The sequence below is a fragment of the Phocoena phocoena genome, chromosome 14, assembly GCF_963924675.1.
Source record: "Phocoena phocoena chromosome 14, mPhoPho1.1, whole genome shotgun sequence".
NCBI classification, from domain to species: domain Eukaryota; kingdom Metazoa; phylum Chordata; class Mammalia; order Artiodactyla; family Phocoenidae; genus Phocoena; species Phocoena phocoena.
The window spans coordinates 32,117,492-32,139,450 of record NC_089232.1 but is presented as its reverse complement, the minus strand read 5'-3'; the positions used below and the strand labels follow the sequence as shown (position 1 = coordinate 32,139,450).

General features: G+C 42.2%; 1 protein-coding gene across 1 annotated transcript in view; it reads left to right on the top strand.

Annotated features, from left to right (window-relative positions):
• ANTXR1 (ANTXR cell adhesion molecule 1) overlaps nt 1-21,959 on the top strand; it is a 240,802-nt gene that overhangs the window by 63,227 nt on the left and 155,616 nt on the right. Inside the window, exons 8-9 of the mRNA XM_065890773.1 lie at nt 1,564-1,644; nt 16,819-16,879. Coding sequence (XP_065746845.1) covers nt 1,564-1,644; nt 16,819-16,879 — 142 coding nt within the window. The remainder of the gene's footprint in view (nt 1-1,563; nt 1,645-16,818; nt 16,880-21,959) is intronic.

Here is a 21,959-nt window from a genome sequence, read left to right as displayed (position 1 = left end):
TTAGATGGATGATTTTTCCAGAAATGCTAAGCAGGGAGGGAATTATTGGATGTGTGAGGGATGTGAACTTATTTGCTAATGTGCTTGAGGGTCTTCAGTGCAGACCATCCAGGCAGCATCTTTTTTTGGTTGACTTTCTTAGTACATGTTAAATTGCCACGAGGTCAAAATAGATCGAAATTAACTTGGAAAACTTGTTGGTTTGTTTTTTTTAATTTAATTTGATAAATCTGATTTTCTTATTTAAATGGCAAACATCCCTTTTTTCTCATTAAAGTTTCAATGCATTTCAATACGCCCCAAAATAGAAATAATTGGCCAGTGGGCAAAAAAAGTATGTCCAAGTGTTCACAATAAGCAAATTGTAAAAATGTGTTAGCAACCTAAATAGATGTTCTTCAATGTACTTCATAGTTTCTTTTTGTTCTAATAACATTGACAAAGTTCAGGATATGTTGTTAAATGAATAAAATAGGGTTACAAAACAGTATGGGAATAGTATGAGTGTACTTTTTAAAATAAAATGTGTGTATTTGTATAGGAAAAGTCTGAAAAACTATATCAAATTAACAGTAATAGGGCTTCCCTGGTGGCGCAGTGGTTGAGAGTCCGCCTGCCGACGCGGGGGACGCGGGTTCGTGCCCCGGTCCGGGAGGATCCCACATGCCGCGGAGCGGCTGGGCCCGTGAGCCATGGCCGCTGAGCCTGCGCGTCCGGAGCCTGTGCTCCGCAACGGGAGAGGCTGCACCAGTGAGAGGCCCGCGTACCGCAAAAAAAAAAAAAAAAAAACCCCCCCAAAAAAAAACCCCAAAAAAACAGTAATAGAAAGATGATGGATGGATGGATGGACAGATGAATTATTAATAACTTTTTTCTTTTTATTTGAACACTCCTGGTTTTTTGAAATTTCCCAATGATTGTGTATTACTTTTACAATCAGTAAAAATCCTGGCACTGACTGACTGTGGCAATCACAGCACTAGACAGAGTTTGGGAGTAGAAAATCTCCACAGATCAGTTTCTCCTTTCTCCAGTCCTCTGCTCCATAAAGCAACCAAACCAGTCGCAAGGGTCCTTTCCTCAATGAGCAGTTTGGGTGAAAGATAAGGGTCCCCATTCATTGGGCTCGCCCAACACCAAAGCTTGAATTTATTTTTAAAGTTGCTTTGAAAGGAAACTTGAGTCTGTTTGATTCGAATATAGTTGCCAACAGAAATGTGGTTGAATGGGAGAAAAAGAAGCCAATGGCCTGCCCCCAAATCCATAAATACATCAACCCAGGCCAAATGTTCATCTAGCTGGGCAATCTTACCACTGGTCCCAAGGAGACAAGTATTAAAACAAATGTAAAAGCTGGAACCGACCCTCCGGACCCGCTCCAGAGTAAGTCCCCTGGTAATCTCATTATGACTGAGGACTTCTCAGTGAGGTCCCTGAGCCCAGGCAAGCCCTCAAGTTCCTGTGGGTTTTAAAAGGAGATGGAGGCCCCTGGACCCAGTGGCTTTCCTCAGTTCTCCACGTGCAAGCCTGACACATCTCCTTGTGTGTTTGCTGTGTCCTCAGCTGGCCCGGATCGCAGACAGTAAGGATCACGTGTTTCCGGTAAATGATGGCTTCCAGGCCCTGCAAGGCATCATCCACTCAGTGAGTAGAGCACTTCCTCTGAGAATGGATACCCGGGCACTTTCTGCCCCCTGACCTGCTGTAGATACCCCAGTTCCATCTCACTAAGGCTGGTGTTCTTCTACATTTCTTTGTATATCTTTATATCTGTCGTGTTCCACGTCTCCATCCTGCCGTTCACACATGTTTCTTTTCTCATTCTCCTGTGCCAATTCTTTACCCTACAATAGAAAATTTAAAATGGAAAGGAAACTTGCTCTGGCAGCGAGCCAAACTTCAGGCCGTTCTCATACTGGAAGGACTGCAGCTGATGCTGTACACTTGACTGACCTCAGCTTTCCCAACCGTGACTGAACGCAAGCTGCTTTCTGAACATCGCAGGCTCAGCCTAGATCCCTTGGCCGTAGAGGCACTTTCGACCGGTGGTTTTCTATCTTGGCTGCCCATTGATGATTATCTGAACAGGGTTTTTTAAGATCTTCCCTGGTGATTTTAATGGAACCACTGCTTTAGATCTATAATCCCCAAATATGAAGGTTTCTTTTTTTATATATTAAACTTTTATTCATTTCATGGATGGAACTTACCTGGAGTCACAACATAGATTCTTTTTTTTTTTTTCTTTTTTTTGTGGCCCATTTGTTTTTTGGTTTTTTGGTGTTTTTTTTTTTTAATAGTTGATTTACAATGTTGTGTTAGTTTCAGGTGTACAGCAGAGTGATTCAGTTACACACATACATGCACACACACACACACACACACACACACACACACACACATATATTCTTTTGCAGATTCTCAGATTCTTTTCCCTTGTAGGTTATTATAAGGTATTGAGTATAGTTCCCTGTGCTATACAGTAGGTCCTTTTTGGTTATCTATTTTATATATAGTAGTGTGTATATGTTAATCCCAAACTCCTAATTTATACCTCCCCCTCACCTTTCCCCTTTGGTAACCAGAAGTTTGTTTTCTATGTCTGTGGGTCTATTTCTGTTTTGTAAATAAGTTCATTTATATCATTTTTTTAGATTCCACATTTAAGCGGTATCAGATGATATTTGTCTTTGTCTGGCTTACTTCGCTTAGTATGATCATCTCTAGGTCCATCCATGTTGCTGCAGATGGCATTTTTTTCATTCTTTTTCATGGCTGAATGATATTTCACCCTCACTGTAAAATATGAGGGATTCAACGTTCCCCAGAGTTTGCACCGTCACCAGCCCTCTTTTTCATCCCATCCTGGTTTTTTATCATCCCCTTCCTATCAGTGAACAGGACCTGGCTTCCTGGGCCTCTCTTTTCTACCATCCATCCCCAGGCTAGGCCCTTGGTCCAGCTGGGATATTGGAGGATGCGAGTCTTTGAAGCCTCAGCCAGAAGGCCTGTGTGTGTGCTGCTCCTGTAATAAAGTCCAGGATTGCTGAAGCCTCCATCTTTAGGTTTGCGGACCAGGCAGACAGACAGTGGTTTCTCCAGTTGGAGCTCACGAGGCTTCAGACTTGGGGTCCAGGATGCAGATTCAGAGCTCAGAGGATCACTGTCCTCTTAAGATGTCAGTGGGGTCTTAAGCCAGGTTTACCCATCAGGAGCTTGGGGTCTGCCCAGCTCCTGCAGACTGACCTAGGAAACCTCCAACCTGGATGTGCCTCGTGCTCCCTCCCCCTCCCTCCAAGGTTTGCCTAGAACCCCAGCAGAGTGGAAAGCAGAGTAAGAAGTAGGAACTTTGGAGCTGGTCAGCCCAGAGTTGAAAGGCTGACCCAACAGCTTACCATTTATAGATCCTTAGATGAGGTATTTCGCTTAGTTCCATATTTGTATAAGGGATTAATGATAAGACACATGTCGTAGGCTTGTCTGAGGATTACAAGAGATAACACTAGTGAAAATACCTAACGTTTTTCCAGGCACATAATCAGTCCTCAAGACGTATGAATCATTTCCTCTTCCACGTCCCTGCACCATTATATGAGAAACCTTGGTGTCAGCTTCCCTCCTCACCCTCTAAATTTTCTTGCATAAAAATCACCTGGGGAATCTTGTTTGCAATACCCATTCCCAGGCCCTATCCCCGGGAGCTTCTATCACAGTCAGTATGTGATGGAGCCTATGAAACCGCATCTTTTAAATCTGCACGTTTTAATCAGTGCCCCAGGTGTTGTACTTTCACAATATTGATAGATGGTGGCCTTACGTTTTCAGAACTGTGAAAAATAATTCCACCCCAAGTTGGGAGATCCTATCCTCAATATGTCCACGTGACAGTCATCTTCTTTAAGATGTGTTTGCAAGGCACAGAAACACACTGAAACCATCTTAACCAGAAAGTGCAAATTATTGAAAGGATAGAGAAGTTATCAGTGCCAATTATGGATCCTCAGGTGAGGGACCCCTACTGTAAATAAGTTCTGGGGTCAGTGTGGTATACTTGACAGTATAAGTGACAAGAAATGTAATAACCAGGGAAAACAACACCCAAATAGTGATTTAGATGGACAGTTAACAGCAGGATTTGGGCCTGATCATGAATCCTGTGGCAGCTCAGAGGCGGACTGTTCTGGACTGGAGCCTTCATGAGAAACTGGGGTAGAGGATGGGTGATGGGTAGCACCAGAGAAGACACGGCATGACCTCAGCCCAAAGACTGGAAAAGAGCAAGCATATTTTTAAGACAATAATTATACCTATCTGTCTAGTGGGAGAGTTTGGATAAAGGAGTCAGGAGTAATGGGAAATAAGCCGAGACATTGGGTTAGAAGCAGATTGATGGGAGCCTTGAAGGAACTCTGACTCCAAATTAGTGTAATCACTGAAACATTTTGAACGGCTAACAAGTAACATTTAAGAAGAGAATCTGATGGCAGTGTCCCTATATAGAGAAAGGAGACTGGGGAGGCCCAGAGGCAGGAACACAGGCATGAGGCTACTGCAGAAGTCCTTTCTTCAGATGGCTGGGTTTGAACAGGGACAACTCTTACCTGTTCAAAGGTTCTTATGAGCCATGTGCCGCATCATTCAACAGTTGGTTCCTACCCAAATAATTTGAGTATTTTTTAATCTGCATAAATTGTTGTTGTCCTTGAATATTTCAACCTTAGCAACTCACCCAAGCTCAACGTGAACCCAGATGTTTGTAAAACTCTCCCTACCCCCAGTGGAAATCACCCCAAAGATGTTTAAGAAATTTTAGTGAAACAGTCTTCCAAAAGGGGGAAAAATAATAATTTGAGACTCCAAACTTTTAGCCGAATGATAGCATTCTTGTGAGCTTTTATCTGGGATTTATGCTAGTGGTTTCCGTCCTTCCAATACTTGAAACCCACGTTTATCGCAGTTGTTAATTCATTTGCCTGGACAGAAAAACAGGGACAAGCACGGCACGACTCGTCTTTCTCAGCTCAGACAGAAATAATTATGGCCTGAAAGTTGGTTAACTAATTTTAAGAAGTAGGTTCATTTCTCCTTCTGGATACTGAAAAGAAAGCTCTTGTTTCCTCCCCCCTCCCTGCCACCCCCGCCATCTAAAGCATCTCTCCAGCTTTTTCCCATGGACGTTGTTTTGTGGCTGCTTATTTTCTCATAATAAAGTAGGACTGGGCTTAATTATCCAAAATAGGAGTGCAGAGCAGCTTTCAAGAGCTCAAATAGTTCATGAAGTTTTAGACCCATGGTGACCCCCCTTTATTATTGAGGTGTAGTTGATCTGCAGTACATTTCAGCTGTACAGCATAATGATTCAATATTTTTATAGATTATACTCCATTTAAGGTTATAAATTATTTGCTATATTTCCTGTGCTGTACAATATATCCTTGCAGCTTATTTATTTTTTACACGGTAGTTGTACCTCTTAATAGTGACCTTATTTTTAAATCCCCAATCAAGATGCAGGGGCTAATATTATTCATTCCTCTAATACTCATTGAAAGCGTTTTATGGTAGACTCTGACCATTTGGTTATAAGTGAGGAGGTAGACACCCTATCCTGGTGGAGCTTATAGTCTGGTGGGAGGGACACGTATAAACAAGTCAATAAATAAATATGTATAATTATGTGACACGTGGTATATAAGAAGTAACATATGACTGAGATTAAGAGTAAAGTGGTTGGAAAAGAACTCAGGCTCCTGTGCAGAGATAAGCTGAAGGTGAAATAGAGTTGTTCATCGAAAGAGCATGGATACAACATTCTTGTCAGACCAGAACCCTAAGATGGTATATAACAGAATGAAAGAAGAGTAGGGCTTGGGCGGAAAATGACAGAAAATGAAGGAAGCAGTAAGCAATGGCTAAATCATGAGGGGCCTTGAAAACTATGGCTATTTTACTGTAAGGGCAGTGGGCAAACATAGCCACATACAAAGTCTGACAATGGAACAATCATGCTTGCAATCAGGACTCTCAGGGAATCTAGAGATCATGGCGCTTTATCCAGCTCCCCTTTGGATAATGAATAAATAAACACTCGGGACAAGTAGTCATGAGGCCTGTGAAGAAGAAGAAACATTACTATGATTTACTGAGCATCTTCTTTTTACCAGCTCCTCTGTTAAGCATTTCCACAACCACTCTCTGAAGAGGGCCTTATTATCCCCATTTTACAGGTGAGGAAACTGAGGTGCAGGCAGTTAGATAAACTGCCCCAAGTCTGCCCACTCATAATGGTGGAGGAGGGAAGTCTGGGTCCAGAGAGCCTGCTGTTTCCACAATACTGGGCTGTAAATGTCTGAGGAAGTGGAAAATCACCATTGGATTATCAGAAGCTGATTATTCAAGGCATGGATACATCAAGTCCCCAGATTCTCTGCTTCCTCAATCTGATTCCTATGTTTTGGTCTTTTTACTGTTCCTCAATCCTCTCTACTTTAAGGAGGAAGTACTTATGTTTCAGATTTGCATAACATGTTATTTTTCAAAGTGCCTTCACTTGTTTTCCATTTTAACCTCCCATCAGTGGGACATAGGATAAAGGCAGAAAGAAATCAATGCCTGTAGATAACTTATTTGGGGGCCAACCATTGTTCCTTTTTCCCATTTAATATTATCCTAGTTAAAAATCACAACAGCCCTAGGAGGGAAATATTCCCATTTTACAGATGAAGAAACTGAGGCTCAGATACCCTGCACAAGAGCAAACAGCTCTAATGGGGAGATCAGGGTTGGAACCCAGTTCCATGACTCCAGAGCCGAGGCTTTCTCCCACCTCTATTTCCTTAGGAAGGTAAAAATAAGAAAAGTCATCATTTAGTGAATTCTTAGGTGCTAGACCCTATGAAAATCACTTTACATAGTCATCTCATCAAATTCTCACCACCACCATTTAATGTAGATATTATTACTCCTTCTAGAGAAGCACATACTCTAAGGACAGAGAGATTAGCTAACTTGGCCAAGACTACACAGCAGTGGGCAGTGATCCAGAATAGACTCAGCTCTGTCTCTAAGGTCCATGACAAGGTGACCATAGTGCTCTAGTGAATGATGTGGGTAGGCCAGGAAGCAGCTCCATTTCAGAGAAGGGGACCCTGAAGACCAAAAACGTGAAATGACTTGACACAGTTCACACAGTTATAGCAAAGGCAAGACCAGAACCCAGGTGGGTTCTCTGATCTGAGTGCACCATGGGTGGTGGGCAGGAGAGCTCTTTGCCGTTTACTGTTGGGTGGAGAGTGCCTCTGAAAAATCTCAGTTTCTGCTCAATGGATGAAATTCCATCATCATGAGAAGCTGGCAACTTGACACAGGCTGAAAGGAACGTCTTCCCTTCCACACTCACTCAGGACTCTACCTCGGAGGACAGAATTCCTTCTTGTTTTTGCAGAATTTGGTTGATAAAATAAGACAAAATTTGGATGGTTGGAAGATTGGAGCCCTTTAAGCCAGTAAAACTGTAAAGGAAGAAACTATTCCTTTGCCTTTCCTTATTGTGGCTTCCTCGGGGGATTTCCATTGACCACAACTGGTGAGTGTAGCGCCAGCCCTCAAGTGAAAATATGAAGCAAAGGTCCAGTGAGGCTCCTGGGTCTTTGTTTGCCTTTTCAAAAGTGCTGCAGGCAGTGAAATGGGAACCTACGTGAAAGCTGGGTTTGGATAACACTGAAATGGGTCTGCAGCTTTGAATCCCAACACTAGGCCTGGTTACCATGATGCCAACTCCTCCCAGCTGTCCCCACTTCTTGTGCAATCCAGGGCGGTACCTGGAACCAGGCACACTGTCTCTGAGAAGGAGAACCCAGTCGCTGGCACCAAGCCATCTCCATCTAGGAGCATTTCCCTACAATAAATATTTAAGCCTGCGTAGGGCTTCCTATTAATGCGAGGGTGAGTCAGCGCCTAGAGCTTTCTACATGTTTGATCAACAATAAACAAGTATTGGGCAAACATGACTATATTTGCAAGGATTTCTTGCAAGTTTTGGCACAAACATCCTGTTATCAAGGAAGCTTTAAAATTACTGAAACTGAAGAATGAATCTATTCCATGGTGTATATATATTTATTTTATTTATGAAAACCATGTCCTGTGCTGATTTCTCCCTTCCACTCATGGGAAGGTGAATCATGGGAAGGTGAAAGAAATGGAGCCCCTGATCCAGCCCTGGTGAAGCTTTGACAAAAGGCAAAGCCCATCTTCCTTGCTTCCCTCCCATCTACTCTTCCAAGACCCCACGAGGAGCTGCTAAGGGTTTTCCTCAAATCAAAATCTGAATCACATTCCTATAGTCCTGGAAAGTACCTGACTTTACTGAACCAACTCTCTTTCCAGGGCTAGCAGAGGGGAAGGCCCGTTTCAGCAACAGCCCTTCTCTTAATCGGCCTTATTTGGGGTTGGAAGAAACCATCCTTATTCGTGATCGGAAGAAACCACTCTCTCCTCCTTTGTCCCATCTGAATGCCTTCTCGAGTTCTGTCTCAACTTCAAGGCTATGCTCCTGTCCTGTCTTCTCTGAGGAGCCTGCCCTGGTCTCTCCTACACCTCGAACTCTCCCTGCCTTGAACTCCAGTGGCACTAATTGTTGGCATCACTTGTTTGGCATGTGCCTTTCCTCCCGGTCAGATGATGACTTGTGCAGTCACAGAGACCGCCCCCTTTGTCGTATTCCCCGTGGTGTCCAGTGCATTTATATGCCGGGCTGTGCATATGTGTTCTTTGTAAAGCGGGGCAGAGGACTGCAGAGTGTTCGGACCTGCACTGCACCACAAGTGGGCAGTTTTGTGGCTCCGTTTCTTGTAAAATCCCGTTAGTCCTTCCCCCACCCTCTTTTCCAGGACCATATCTATAAAAGATGGCATTTTGTGCCCCATTCACATTAGCAGGCCTGGAAACATAAATAGAATCAATTGTAGTTTCTGTAGTGGGCAGAAAATCTTTTTAAAAAATCGTTTGCCTCAGCAGTCTTTAATTAGACTCAGACTTTGCAGGCATTCGGGCCAGGCATTTCAACTAAGCTATTTTTTCTCTTTGGCTTATGAAATAGTCCAAATGTAATCTTAAAAATCCCATTGCTTGAATAGGCTACAAAGATTGCAGAGGGGCATGTTCAGTTAATCCTCAGGTCACCCCACACCCCTCCAGCTCCTTCTCCTATATCTAGGAATCTGTTAAGACTCATTGTAAAAGCAATAGCTCCTCCAGCTCCTTCTCCTATATCTAGGAATCTGTTAAGACTCATTGTAAAAGCAATAGCAGAATTTAGAACAAAACCCAGTGAAACGCTGCAGGGTTTAGCTCCCAAGGAGGGCCACTGACTTTGCCAGTATTCAGCAGATCAGCAAGCTTCTCTTACTAAATAAACCACGTCTCGGAATTCACAGTTATCTGAGCTTTCCTTCTGAAAACAGGAGAGGAAAGTGGTTTCACGGAATAAAAATGAATTTCCTCGGTTTCAGAACCTTGTTTGTCCTGTGCTTCTTCACACCAGACTCTCGTTGAGTGTGAAACTAACTGAGAGAAGAGTAGCATTTATTTAAGTGAGCTGGGTGCCCCCCTCCAGACAAAAATTCTTGTATGTTTTGAGGATGGGCTTTATTATCTAAAATTCAGTAACTTCTTAAGAATGTCTTTCTTGTATGTTGGAATATTTATTTGGCATAATGTACGACTGTAACATAAAATCATATATGAATCCCAGAAAGATGTGTGTGTGATAGTAAATTTTTATTTTAAATTCAGATTCTGTAGAACTGGACGTGAATCTACTATAATGTCCATAGTTAATAATAGATGTGTCTATTGATTTTAAGTGCAGAGTGCATTTTACTTAGGAAAGGTGACTATCTTTTTTTTTTTTTCAAATTTTATTAGAGATCAAATAGTTTCAAAACTCATGGGGGCAACGTTGGCAGTCCTGAAGGCATGGATGAGCCAGTTTTGGGTCCCAAGCTTCCTGGCCTTTTCTAAAAGCAATAGCCTCCGGGCTTACCCAATGTGCATTCTGCCATCAGCTATATTAGTGTAGCTGGGACCCTGCGCCCCACCCCCCAAACATATACTTTTACATTTTTCCCAAATAAAGGGGTCAAGGCCTTTTACACAGCAGGCCCATCTAGACCTTAGACATGGAAACATGATACATCTACAACATTATTGTTTAAAAAGATAAGCCATTTAAAAAGATGGAGGTGTTGAAGTAGGCCTCCTGGGAAGGCAGTCCCCAAAGACTTAATAAGAAGAGGGAGATGTTACAAAATGCTGAACATAGCCTTGTATTCAAAAGGCTATAAAAGATTAACTTAAAAGATTTAAAATTTAATTTAATTTAAAAGACCAGGAAAGATTAATATAATAAAGGATTATATTTACAGGGAAAAAGAAAGACTGATACATAATATACTAAAATGTCAGTTAATGAAGCCATGCAGAAAGTGTGCCATTTATTTATTCAATAAGTATTTATTTAGTGCCTACTATGTGCTAGATTCGGCCTTGTGGGTACAGTGGTGGATAAAAACAAATCTCCTTGCCTTTATAGAGATTATAGTCTGAGGAAGATAGACAATGACCAAACAATCAAAAAGATAAATATATAATTATAAACCACAGTAAGTCCTCTTAGCAATTTATACTAAAATGTGAATTAATACAGAAATATTTCATTGGTAGACTTAGATCACAAAATCCATACTGGATTTGGAGGGTGACTGGGAGAGTGAGGTTAAGGAAAACTCCTAGGTTTTCATCTTAGAGAACTAGAGAGATGTAATTGGGCAATAGATAGTTAACCAACTGTGGACCAGCCTACTTCAAGCTCCAGACATCTTTGAAGCAGAGTGTACCCTTCACAACAAGTAGGACACTAAGAAACGTGCTGTCTAGATATGTGGAAGGAAAAGGACCCTATACTATGAATGGATAAAGGAAACTGGTCTTGTATTAACACACAAAAAGTCTTCCAGCAGGAAGTGGCCAAGTAAATAAAGACTGATACTTTATTAGGGAAGGAGGCAGAGCAGTTAGGGGGGAAAAAATTAGGTATGCTTATGGTAAGGGAGGGATTCATAACAGCTCTATGCAAACATTCACAATCTTTAAGTATTCTTGAGAAATCTCTGCATAAACTCTGAACTTTATGAAAAAGGACTTTAGATTTTTAGAATCAAAAATATATATATATAAAGTTTTATATACAACCTGGACTGGTTCACAATGGATTTCACTTTTTCTTTTTAATAAATTTATTTATTGATTTTTGGCTGCGTCGGGTCTTCGTTGCTGCGCGCAGGCTTTCTCTAGTTGCGGCGAGCTGGGGCTACTCTTCGTTGCTGTGCGCGGGCTTCTCATTGCGGTGGCTTCTCTTGTTGTGGAGCACGGGGTCTAGGTGCGCTGGCTTCAGTAGTTGTGGTACGCGGGCTTAGTTGCTCTATGGCATGTGGGATCTTCCCGGACCAGGGCTTGAACCGGCGTCCCCTGCACTGGCAGGCGGATTCTTATCCACTGTGCCACCAGGAAAGTCCGATTTCACTTTAAGTCTATTAAGCAGCCCTTATTACTTGGCAAAGTTCTTTTACATCTGCTGCCTCTTTTACTCCCCCAACCCTCTCATGAGGTGTGCAGGAGTGTCACTACCAGTAACAACACATGTACTTATAATAGAGTTCTTTGCAGGTTTCAAACATGCTTACCCATATATCTTCTTTTTGAAATCTGCCCAAAAGGTAGCAGGAAAATATTATTAGCCATCTTTCAGGCATTTTCAGCAAATAGGACTTAGCAAGAGGCCTGTGGTGGGTGATAGGATAGAAGCAGATTTGAGCTAACCATCTCTGCCCGAGAGTGATAGCAGTAGTGGCAGTAATAACAGCGGTAACAGTCACAGCTACCATTGTTTGAGAACCGAATATGTGTCAGACATCCTACTAAGTGCTTTACTACTAAGGTGGTTCTGAGCACATTTCTTGGTGCCTTGTTTTCATGAAGGGCGCTTTTGGCTGATGGCCCAAGGTTGTTAAATACTATTTGTTGACCAATCACATCTGTCTGGTTCTGTCTATAAAACAAAAACCTTGTCAGTTTTCCTTAATCTCACTCTTTTCCTCACTCTCTAATCCAATATGAATTTTACCACCTAAGTTCTATTGATTTTACAAACTAAATATCTCTGCATTCATGTCTATTACTCATTTTACCACCAGACAGCCCTTTGAGGTGTTTTTCTTGCTCTCATTTTACAGAAAAAGAAACTGAGATTCAGAAGTTTAATAACTTACCCAAATCCTCATGTCCAGTAAGTGATAGGGCTTGTATTTGGACATAAATCTATTTAAAGCCCAAATCTATTTTTTCTGTCTCCAGAGCCCAGGTTCTTAAGATTAAATCTACCATTATTTGAGGACTTCCAGGCCCTGTGCTATGGAGTCTGCCTGTATTATCTCATTTAATCTTCCCAACTGATCAACCTCATGCAGTCGGCGCTGTTCTTATCCCACTATTACAGATGAGGAAACAGAGACTCAGAGAGGTTATGGAACTTGCCCAAGGTCACAGTGCTCATGAGTGAGTTGACTCAAGCAATTCGACTCCAGTTTAGTTTAATACTAAATTATCAGTATGTTAAACTGTTTCCCAGAATTGGGGTTCAGACTAGTTAAAGGACTTGTCAAGGACCACAGGTCAGGTAAGTACAGGACCAGGGGCAAGACCAGGACCCAACTCCTCACGTTGGATCATGCTTGAGGCATGTGGTAGTCTTAGCCAGTCTCCATCAGAGGTCAGTTAGACTATCACCTCTGACGTCGCCCCAACCCTGTGTGAATTCTTTCCTCTCGGTCTAGTGATTTCCCTTCATCCATCTCCCAGTGCTGTGTCTCTACCTCCTCCATGGCTACCAGTGCCCAGGTCGGGGAGGGATCCTCTGCCTCCCCACCCCCATGGGTCCGGTCCCTAGGCTGATCTGCTGTCTGCTGAAGTTCGGACAGACTGATTACAGTCTGGGCTGCTAATAACCAAAGGAACCCCCCACATCCACCCCATGCCATTGTGACTTCCTACCTTTTGAAACCAGACATTTCTAACTCATAGAAGCCACAGTCCCAGACAAGTCCTGCCCATGCCCCTCACTGATAAATTTTACTCCATTGGCTGCAATGCATCCCTTCCAGATGTTTTAAGTTAAGATTGGGAAAGCTGTGTTTTTACTGGATTGAATCACAGCCCTTGGCTGAAATTTTTTGGCCCTTTATACACTCCTTAGATTTATCAGCTAATTGCAGACACTTTGAGAGAATAATACAGCATGTGTTTATTATGACAAAACCTGTAAGTGTGTCTTTGTGGTCAAAGATTCACGGGTGTTTCCTTTACTCACCCCTGGTTAAGTGTTAGGGTTGGTTCAAAAATGTTGCTTCACGGGCTTCCCTGGTGGCTCAGTGGTTAAGAATCCGCCTGCCAGTGCAGGGGACATGGGTTCAAGCCCTGGCCCGGGAGGACCCCACATGCCGCGGAGCAACTGGGCCCATGCGCCACAACTACTGAGCCTGTGCTCTGGAGTCCGCGAGCCACAACTACTGAAGCCCGCGCACCTAGAGCCCGTGCTCCGCAACAAGAGAAGCCACCGCAATGAGAAGCCCGCGCACCGCAACAAACAGTAGGCCCCGCTCGCAACAGCGAAGAGTAGCCCCTGCTCACCGCAACTAGAGAAAACCCGTGTGCAGCAACAAAGACCCAACGCAGCCCAAAATAAATAAATCAATAAAATAAATTAAAAAAATAAAAAGAGTGGTGACCTCCCAAAAGAACAACTGCAAGGGCTGAGTCACTTTAAAAAAAAAAAAAATGTTGCTTCAAAGTCAGGAACTTAACATGGGTGAAGATTTCATTTATGTGTTTTGATGGAGTTCGGGGAATGGAGACAGGATAGATGCCATAGCCCAATTTTCATTCTCGGACTGTTGAAATCTTTAGTTGTAGATGATAAAGTGATTTATAAAAGGAGACAGAGGAATTTTATTTAAAACATAAAAAAAGCTTTGTGTCGTTCTAATGTCACTATTTAATAAAGTTCTCCATATGGGTTAATTCTGGATCTCCCAATGTGGCCTATTAAGAGATTTATGCCTGAAGACATGCTGAAGGACGTGCCTGCCTCTCTGAGTTATGGCAACCAGTAGCTAAGGTGGCCCTTCAGCCAGGAAGAGCCCAATGGCAGCAAACTGGGGGAAGAGGGGAGTGGACTGTCATCACAGCTCAGATAGGGCAGTTGTTATCTGGGGTATGAGTCACTGGCAAGGATCTGGATGAAGATCTTGGCAAGCCCCGGTCCTAGGATGCTGCTGCGTCTAAAGGACCGGATTGACCACCGGAAAGGCAGGATGGAAAAGCCAGAAGCGAAACATGGATGTCCAGGATACATCCTTGGGGTCCCTGATCCCCAGTCAGAATGTCAGTGAAGGGCTCAGAGGTGATGCCAGGTCCTCGGGGACCAGGGAGAACTGAGGCTGCACCTATGTTTGAGATGTTCGGTGACTGGCTAAGCCAGAGGGAGAAGAAATAAGGCAAACACTGACAAAAAAGGAACAAATTGCTTTGACTGTGGAATGAGGTAGAAGCTGAAAACAGATAGAGGAATCAAAATACGAAAATGCCTTTAAATTGTAAAAGAGTCCGAAAGAATGTCAGGAAAAAATTGTCAGCTGGAAATCTGGATTTTAGAATTGTCAAGAAATACAGCCCACCCTCTGTATCCGTGGGTTCCACATCCTCAGATTCAACCAACTGGGGATCAAAAATATTGGGGGGAAAAAAATCCAGAAAGTTCCAAAAGGCAGAACTTGAATTTGCTTCGTGCTGGTAAATATTTACATTAGCATTTCCATTGTATTATGTATGATAAGCAGTCTGGAGATCATTTAAAGTATATGGAAGAATGTGTGCAGGTTATATGCAAATACTCCACCATTTTATATAAGGGACTTGGGCATCCTCTGATTTTGCTGTCCGCGGGGGTCCTGGACCAATCCTCCTGAAGACAGGGAGGACCGTGCTGCTTCTTATTACTCTCAGGTGTAGAGAATTACCTAAGACACATGGCTGTGAGGGAGCCTCTTTCAATGACTGCATTTGAATGTTCTGTCATCTGTACATCAGAGAACAATTTTCTGAAGCATGTTGTTCACTTCCTTTCACAATGCTTCTCTATGAGGACGCCCAGATTTCCCTCTGGAATGGGTAAATATTATCTCTTCTGAGAAACTGGTTTGTTTTCATTCTTCAGATTGAGAATCTCATAAACATTGTCTGCCCTTCTCATTTGCTACTAGAAAGCTTAGAACTAAATCCATGAGCCACTCCTAGCAAGGAAATAAGCTCTTAATAATACATAATCAAAAAATGTATTTTTCTATGCTATTCTCACTCCTTACTTCATCTTCCCCTTATTTTCCCTTTAATCCATTTCCTCCCCTGTTGAATTTATTGTATTTTATTTGATTGTATCTTGTGGTGTGTGTGTCACTTAAGCTGGAACAAAGAAGCATATACAAGTCAATACATCCATAGAAGTAAATGGGTGTTTCCCAATGCTAAAAGATGCTGTGTTCTTTTATGGACTTTACATTTTACTTCGCTCTTAATTCCTTTAACAAATGCCCCTTTCATAAATAGAGAGTTTCCTTCAGGCCTCTGAACCATCTCAATTTCCAAATTAAGTAAAGCCCAAATAAAGATACTGCCTTTGCTTGGTAAATCAACTCAGTGTCCTATACTTGTTTAAAATGCTTGGTCGAAATTTTAGAATCATTATGCAATAAGAGACGGCATTCATAAATGGTGGAGAAAAGCTTGAACCCTACCAGTCAGGTACCCTGCTTTTGCCAGAAGAAGGCTTCATTATTAATTCCCTGTGCGGTCATGGGGTCCTCCAGACTCTCCACTCAACCCTACAAGACTCACTTGGGGGGAAGACTACATTTCCATGTAAGTAAGGTCCTCCTAAAGAGCAAGGCACAACAAGTAGCCTTCAAAGCCCTCCCTCTCCCGCAATATTTCCACTTCTCTAACTAGAAGGGAACTCTGAGTAATCTGAGTATGCATCTCCTCTAGAGAGCTGGCCATCTCCATCCTACTTCTCCAGCTTATCTATTATCACTTGTTTTTCTACTGTTCAAGCTCCTTTGTTCCAGCTAAAGAGGTCTATGTATTTCTAGTTTCTCATCTTTGCAAATGCCACTCCCTGCTTGGACCTTAACCTTCCCCTAACTTACTCCTCCCCACTTGACTGAGTCCTACCCTCAGCACCCACCTCTTCCAGGAAGCCCTTCCCCATGTAGCAGCCCTCAGTGAGTGATTTCCCCCATGAACTCTGTAGCTCCTACCGTCTGCCGCTTCACCCTGGCACCTACCACGTAGGCTGGGCCATTGTTATTTTTCTTTTCAAGTGTAGGTCCCATTTCCTCAACTAGATGTTAAGCCTCTCTATAACTAGGACTGGTGTATCATAGACTCAATAAATATCTGCCTAAAGATCAAATGAATGAATAATTCCTATGGATTTTTGGGGATACCCAGAAGCATCTAGCACAGTGCTGGCTCATTAACTGCTTGGCATTAACGATGCTAGTAAAAATGTTATCCTCCACTTACCCACCCACGACAACATAATGTCCCTGAGCCTTCCTATCTTGGTAGCTAAAAGCAAACCCCACTTTTCTGTTTTAACAAAATAAGCTGTGCTTTGACTTTTTTGATTTCCTCTCCTCCTAGATTTTGAAGAAGTCCTGCATCGAAATTCTAGCAGCTGAACCATCCACCATATGTGCAGGAGGTAAACTGACATTAAATGCTAATCGCTGTCACACAAATAATGAGAGTTTGAATTCAGGTCACGTGTTTACTTCATCAGTAGAGAAGAAGGGAGGTGGGGCAGGAGAGGGGAGGGCGGAAAAGAGGAGTAGAAACTGCTGAATAAATTTGCTTCTAGGGAAAAAAGGGAAGAAGGGATCAACATGCCAGTTGTTTGAAAGTTTGGAAAAGCCTGTCTGAATTCTCTCCTTTCACGGGAACTAATTTGGGAGTATTACAGAAATACTGGATTCCCACACATCACCATCAATACCCCTCTCTGGATACAAGCGAAGTCTAACCCTACATCCTCATGGCAGCCATCACAGTGATCATAGGCCACCTCTGAAATGCTGGTATTTTTAATTATTTAATCAGTGCTGAACCTCTCTCCGTAGTTAATAGGTTGATCATAATTGCTTAATCCACAATTCCTCACAAAATGTTGATAGGCTACGCCAATTATCCCAGTAAAAGGCCATTATGATTTTATCATTAATACAGCAAGCCTCTACTCAGACAAAGAGTCAGCCTTCTCTGAGTCACAGTATTTTCTCTAACTGATCAAAATCACGTTCTTACCGTTGTTTTGTATTATAATGGACTGCCTAAAATTTCAACCATTCTGGCTCTCTTTGTATAATTCCTGACAGGTTTCCCATCACTCTTATTTAAAAAGTACTGTTAGGCACCTACTGAATGCCAGGCGCTGTGGTAAGTGCTGGTGATACAGAAAGGATAAACTTTCTCTCCATGAGTTCCTGTGCTCCAGGACCTGTAGTATTTCACCGTTGAGAGTTCACTGTTAACATCGCCTTTCTAGTCTCTTAAAATACCAAGTGCCAATTATTTTTTTTTTTTTTTTGTGGTACGCGGGCCTCCCACCGCCGTGGCCTCTCCCGTCGCGGAGCGCAGGCTCCGGACGCGCAGGCTCAGTGGCCATGGCTCACGGGCCCAGCCGGTCCGCGGCATGTGGGATCTTCCCGGACCGGGGCACGAACCCGCGTCCCCTGCATCGGCAGGCGGACCCCCAACCACTGCGCCACCAGGGAAGCCCCCAAATGCCAATTATTAATTTGTCCTAGAAAATATATCATGCAACCCCATAAGTAGTGAGGAAGAACTTTCAAGCTTTTTCAAACACTGCAGTTTTATTCTTTATGGCATATTTTATTGGTATAAATGAGGTAATTCCTTGAGGATTCCATTCCAGCTTCTTGGCTCTATTTTAGAATAGTTGAAACACTTTTCAAGGAGTTAGATGTAGTGAATAGTGTGTGTCAACAACGAAACACTAAGTATATGTGTAGACATTTAAAGTTGTCAGCAGTACTTGGAGACTGACTATTCAGAGACGTGTAAATTTCCTGAAGAAAAGCAATCAACAAAGCTTATCTCTTGACCTTTAAATACACTGCTACCTGGTAACACAGACGGCAGGAACAAATGTGGTTGCCACAAAGACAGGTCCAGGAGAACATTCTTAAGAAAAGGAATTGAAAAATCTCACCTTTGCAAATTTACAAAAGCGTATGACCACATGAGCCCAGTGCCAGGAGGCTTAACTAGGGTTCATTAGCTTCAAGGTAAATCTGTCTCCACAATTTTTATAATTCCTTTACTTTAAAACAATTAGAAAACAGGGGAGTTCCTTAATCGTGCGGTTATCTCATTCATGAAGAAAAACCCCGGACTTGCAGTTTAGCAATCCTACTGGATGTTTTGCAACCTTGTACTGAATCAGAACATCTAAAGACAATGAATACAGCTTCTGTTAATTCACTAGCATAATCAGTTCCCCTCCTGTAGGGTTCTTGGGGACAGAGAAGGAATCTTATTTCTCTCCACTTCCTATTGCCTAACAGAGTCTGTGGTACTTAATAGGTGGTCAATAAACGTTGACCAAATGTCTTGATTCATACATCCCTTAAACAAACAATGTACCGATTTTTGCTCATTCGACCCTTATGAACTACTTTCACCTAATCTCAAGAAGTTATCAGAACTTTGAACTATTTTAAATGAAGCAGAATTAGAAATAGCCAAAGGCAGAACAAGGCCCCCAAAGCCCACCAAATCTCGATCACTCGGATTGAGTATCTTCTTAAATAATTCTTGAATCAAAGATTAGTAAACCAAAATCTCCTTTACTTCCCACTGAGGTGTTCAAGACAATAAAAAGACCACATATGTAAACGTAATGAATACGGCACAGAAATACCAGGGTCCACAAGATCTGATCCTAGCAAATTCGTAGTTTTCAGTATGTTTCTTATGTAATGGAAAAGAAAAATAATTAACTAAAAGATATTTTTAAAGCTAAGGAAAATATAAGAAAAAATATTAAAAAGCATTAATAAACTTAAACAAATTAAAACAATTCCACTGCTTAATTATCCCAGGAGCTGTTTCTTTGGTAGAACCAATAAAATAGACAAATCTCTGGTAAATCCAATCCAAGGAATCTTTCTTTAAATATTTTTTAAATCTCTGGCTTATGTGCAATATCCCATATTTTATGGACAAACAATAGTTTCCTGTATCAGAGTAAACTATCCAATTCTATTTATTTTATTTCTTTTTTCTAACTGACATGTAGTTGATTTACAATGTTGTGTTAATTTCTGCTGTACAGAAAAGTGATTCAGTTATAACTACATATATACATTCTTTTTTATATTCTTTTCCATTATGGTTTATCACACAATATTGAATATAGTTCCCTGTGCTATACAGTAGGACCTTGTTCTATATCCATTCTATACATACTAGTTTGCATCTGCTAACCCCAGACTCCCAATCCATCCCTTCCATTTCCTTTATTTCTTATAAAAAAATTAATACAAGACACAGTGATGGGACCTAGCCTAGGTTTTGAAAAAGCAAGCTCCCACCTCTCTTGAATTAGAATCAGTAGGATTAAAACATGTAGATTAGAGAATAAGTTTACTAAGAAGAAAATAAAACTTTCACAAGATATCCTTACACCAAAAGTTCTTCCAAGGATTCCCTTAAAGGTCTGTCGCTGATCATTCCCTGGAGTAAGCGTGGCTTTCATGAAACATTGGAGGCCATTTCATTGTCCAGGGCTGTGAACTCCTGTCAAGTAGACCTAAGCATACCCCCTGTGTGATTTTCATTAGGTCACTGCAAGGAGCCAGGGCCAGGGATTTATGTGAAAGTGCTTTAAAAAGCATAAACTGTTACAACAAAGCAAGGTGACATTATTATCGTCAGTATCATTTTAATAAGGATTGAAGGTCAATATGAGAATTGTGATGTGGATAATATCACACCTAGATGAGAAAAACGTGCCTGTATGTTTCTCTACTGAAAGAAAATTGGGGAAGCCTTGGTAGAGTTCAGAGTGTCTGCAAAATGATTCATTAACTCAATACCTACTGGAGGAGAACGTGAACAAGGAAATATTGTTCATGTTTGTAAAGTATAATGCTGAGACCAAGCCCTAGACAGATCTGTGAAGAAGGTAGAACTTGCTTTCATCAAAAACCTTTCCTCTCTGCTTCCTCCCCTCACTCTCTGAATTCCTTCCCTTCCCTGGCCCCCAGAGCAGCCCCTGCTGTGGAGCCCCACCCTGGCCTGTCCACTTAAGACACGCTATGCTGATGACTGCATTCTCCCGAGACAGGGATCTCAGCTGGCTCTCACCAACAACTCAGCAACAGCCATGGTTCTGACAGCAAACAGAGCTCTGAGAGAGGCAGTGAGATAATGCACTGGGTGGACAGTAAAACTGAGATCCAACACAGATCTTTCTGTGTTGGGCTGCAAATAATAGGGTGAAATTTAATGGGACACATATAAAATGCTGAACTTGCAAATCGTCAGTTTCACGTACAAGCAGGTTTAGAGAAACCTGACTTAGTAACAGTTCGTGCAAAGAAAAAGAAAAAGCGAGGAGAAGCATAGATATCTTGAGAGCCAACAAGAATGCCTCTGACAAAAAAACAGCTGATGCAATCTTAGAGTGCATCAGTAGCCATCCAGTGTCCAGGGCAAGAGAGCTAATACCATGCTCCACTATTCCAAGTTCAGACCATGGTTCCAAGTCCCATATTTTAAAAATGGCATTGACAAAGGCATGTTCCTAGTAGTAGTGGTGATGGAACTAGAAACCATATTAATAATTCATTCAGGATGTGAGGGCAGCCCAGCTGCAACATCTGTCACCCCATTGATAGCCAGGGTTGATTCAGCTGATCTGGCTGGCTAGGCAGGTGTCCCCTTCTTCCCTCCCATGTGTATCCCTCCTAAAGCTGCATGCTCAGTGGAAGAGGATGACCTTCCTCAATAGGGTCCATTCTTCAGTCAAGGATGTACAAGTAGCTGTGCTCCCCTGCTACAACCTCCAAACAAGCTTTCAAGGTCCATTTACAGGAGAACACAGGATAGTCAAGCTTCCAAGACTCCAGTCACTGATTCTTTCCTCCCTTGCTTCCTTCCTTCCTTCCTTCTTCCCTCCCTTCCTTCTTTCTTTCCATCACTTCTTAATGTCTACTATGTACCAAGCAATATGAAAAGATGTGAGTACCAACATGCGTGCTTGGTCCCAACCCCCCATGAAACTCACAGTCTGCTCTAGGAGATAGTCATATGTTCAGACAAATTACAAAACCACGCATGAAGCACTATAGCAGAGATCTGCTCAAAGAGGTGCTAATGAGATGCTTGTGGGATGAGGAAGGACCAGAGTGACCACAGAGATTTAGACAAAGAATTGAGACACTCACAAGGATATTTGGAGAATTCCCATGCAGAAAGGAATAATTAGGCTTACTACAAATAGCTTCAGGAGACCACCATGGAGAGATTGGGGAGGAATTCAAGGAGGCGGGTTTTGGCTTAACACACGCAACTTTTACAACTAAATCTTTCCGACAATGGAGTAGATGCTCTCAACTTTCCACCCCCAGAATTACGTGAGCAACAGCAGAATGGCCATCTGTAACCACGTGCTATACAGAGAAACCCTTTTTGGGTCTCCTTTATAACTTTAAGTTTCTAAAGACTTAATTCAACTTCAGCTAAGATATTAATGGCTG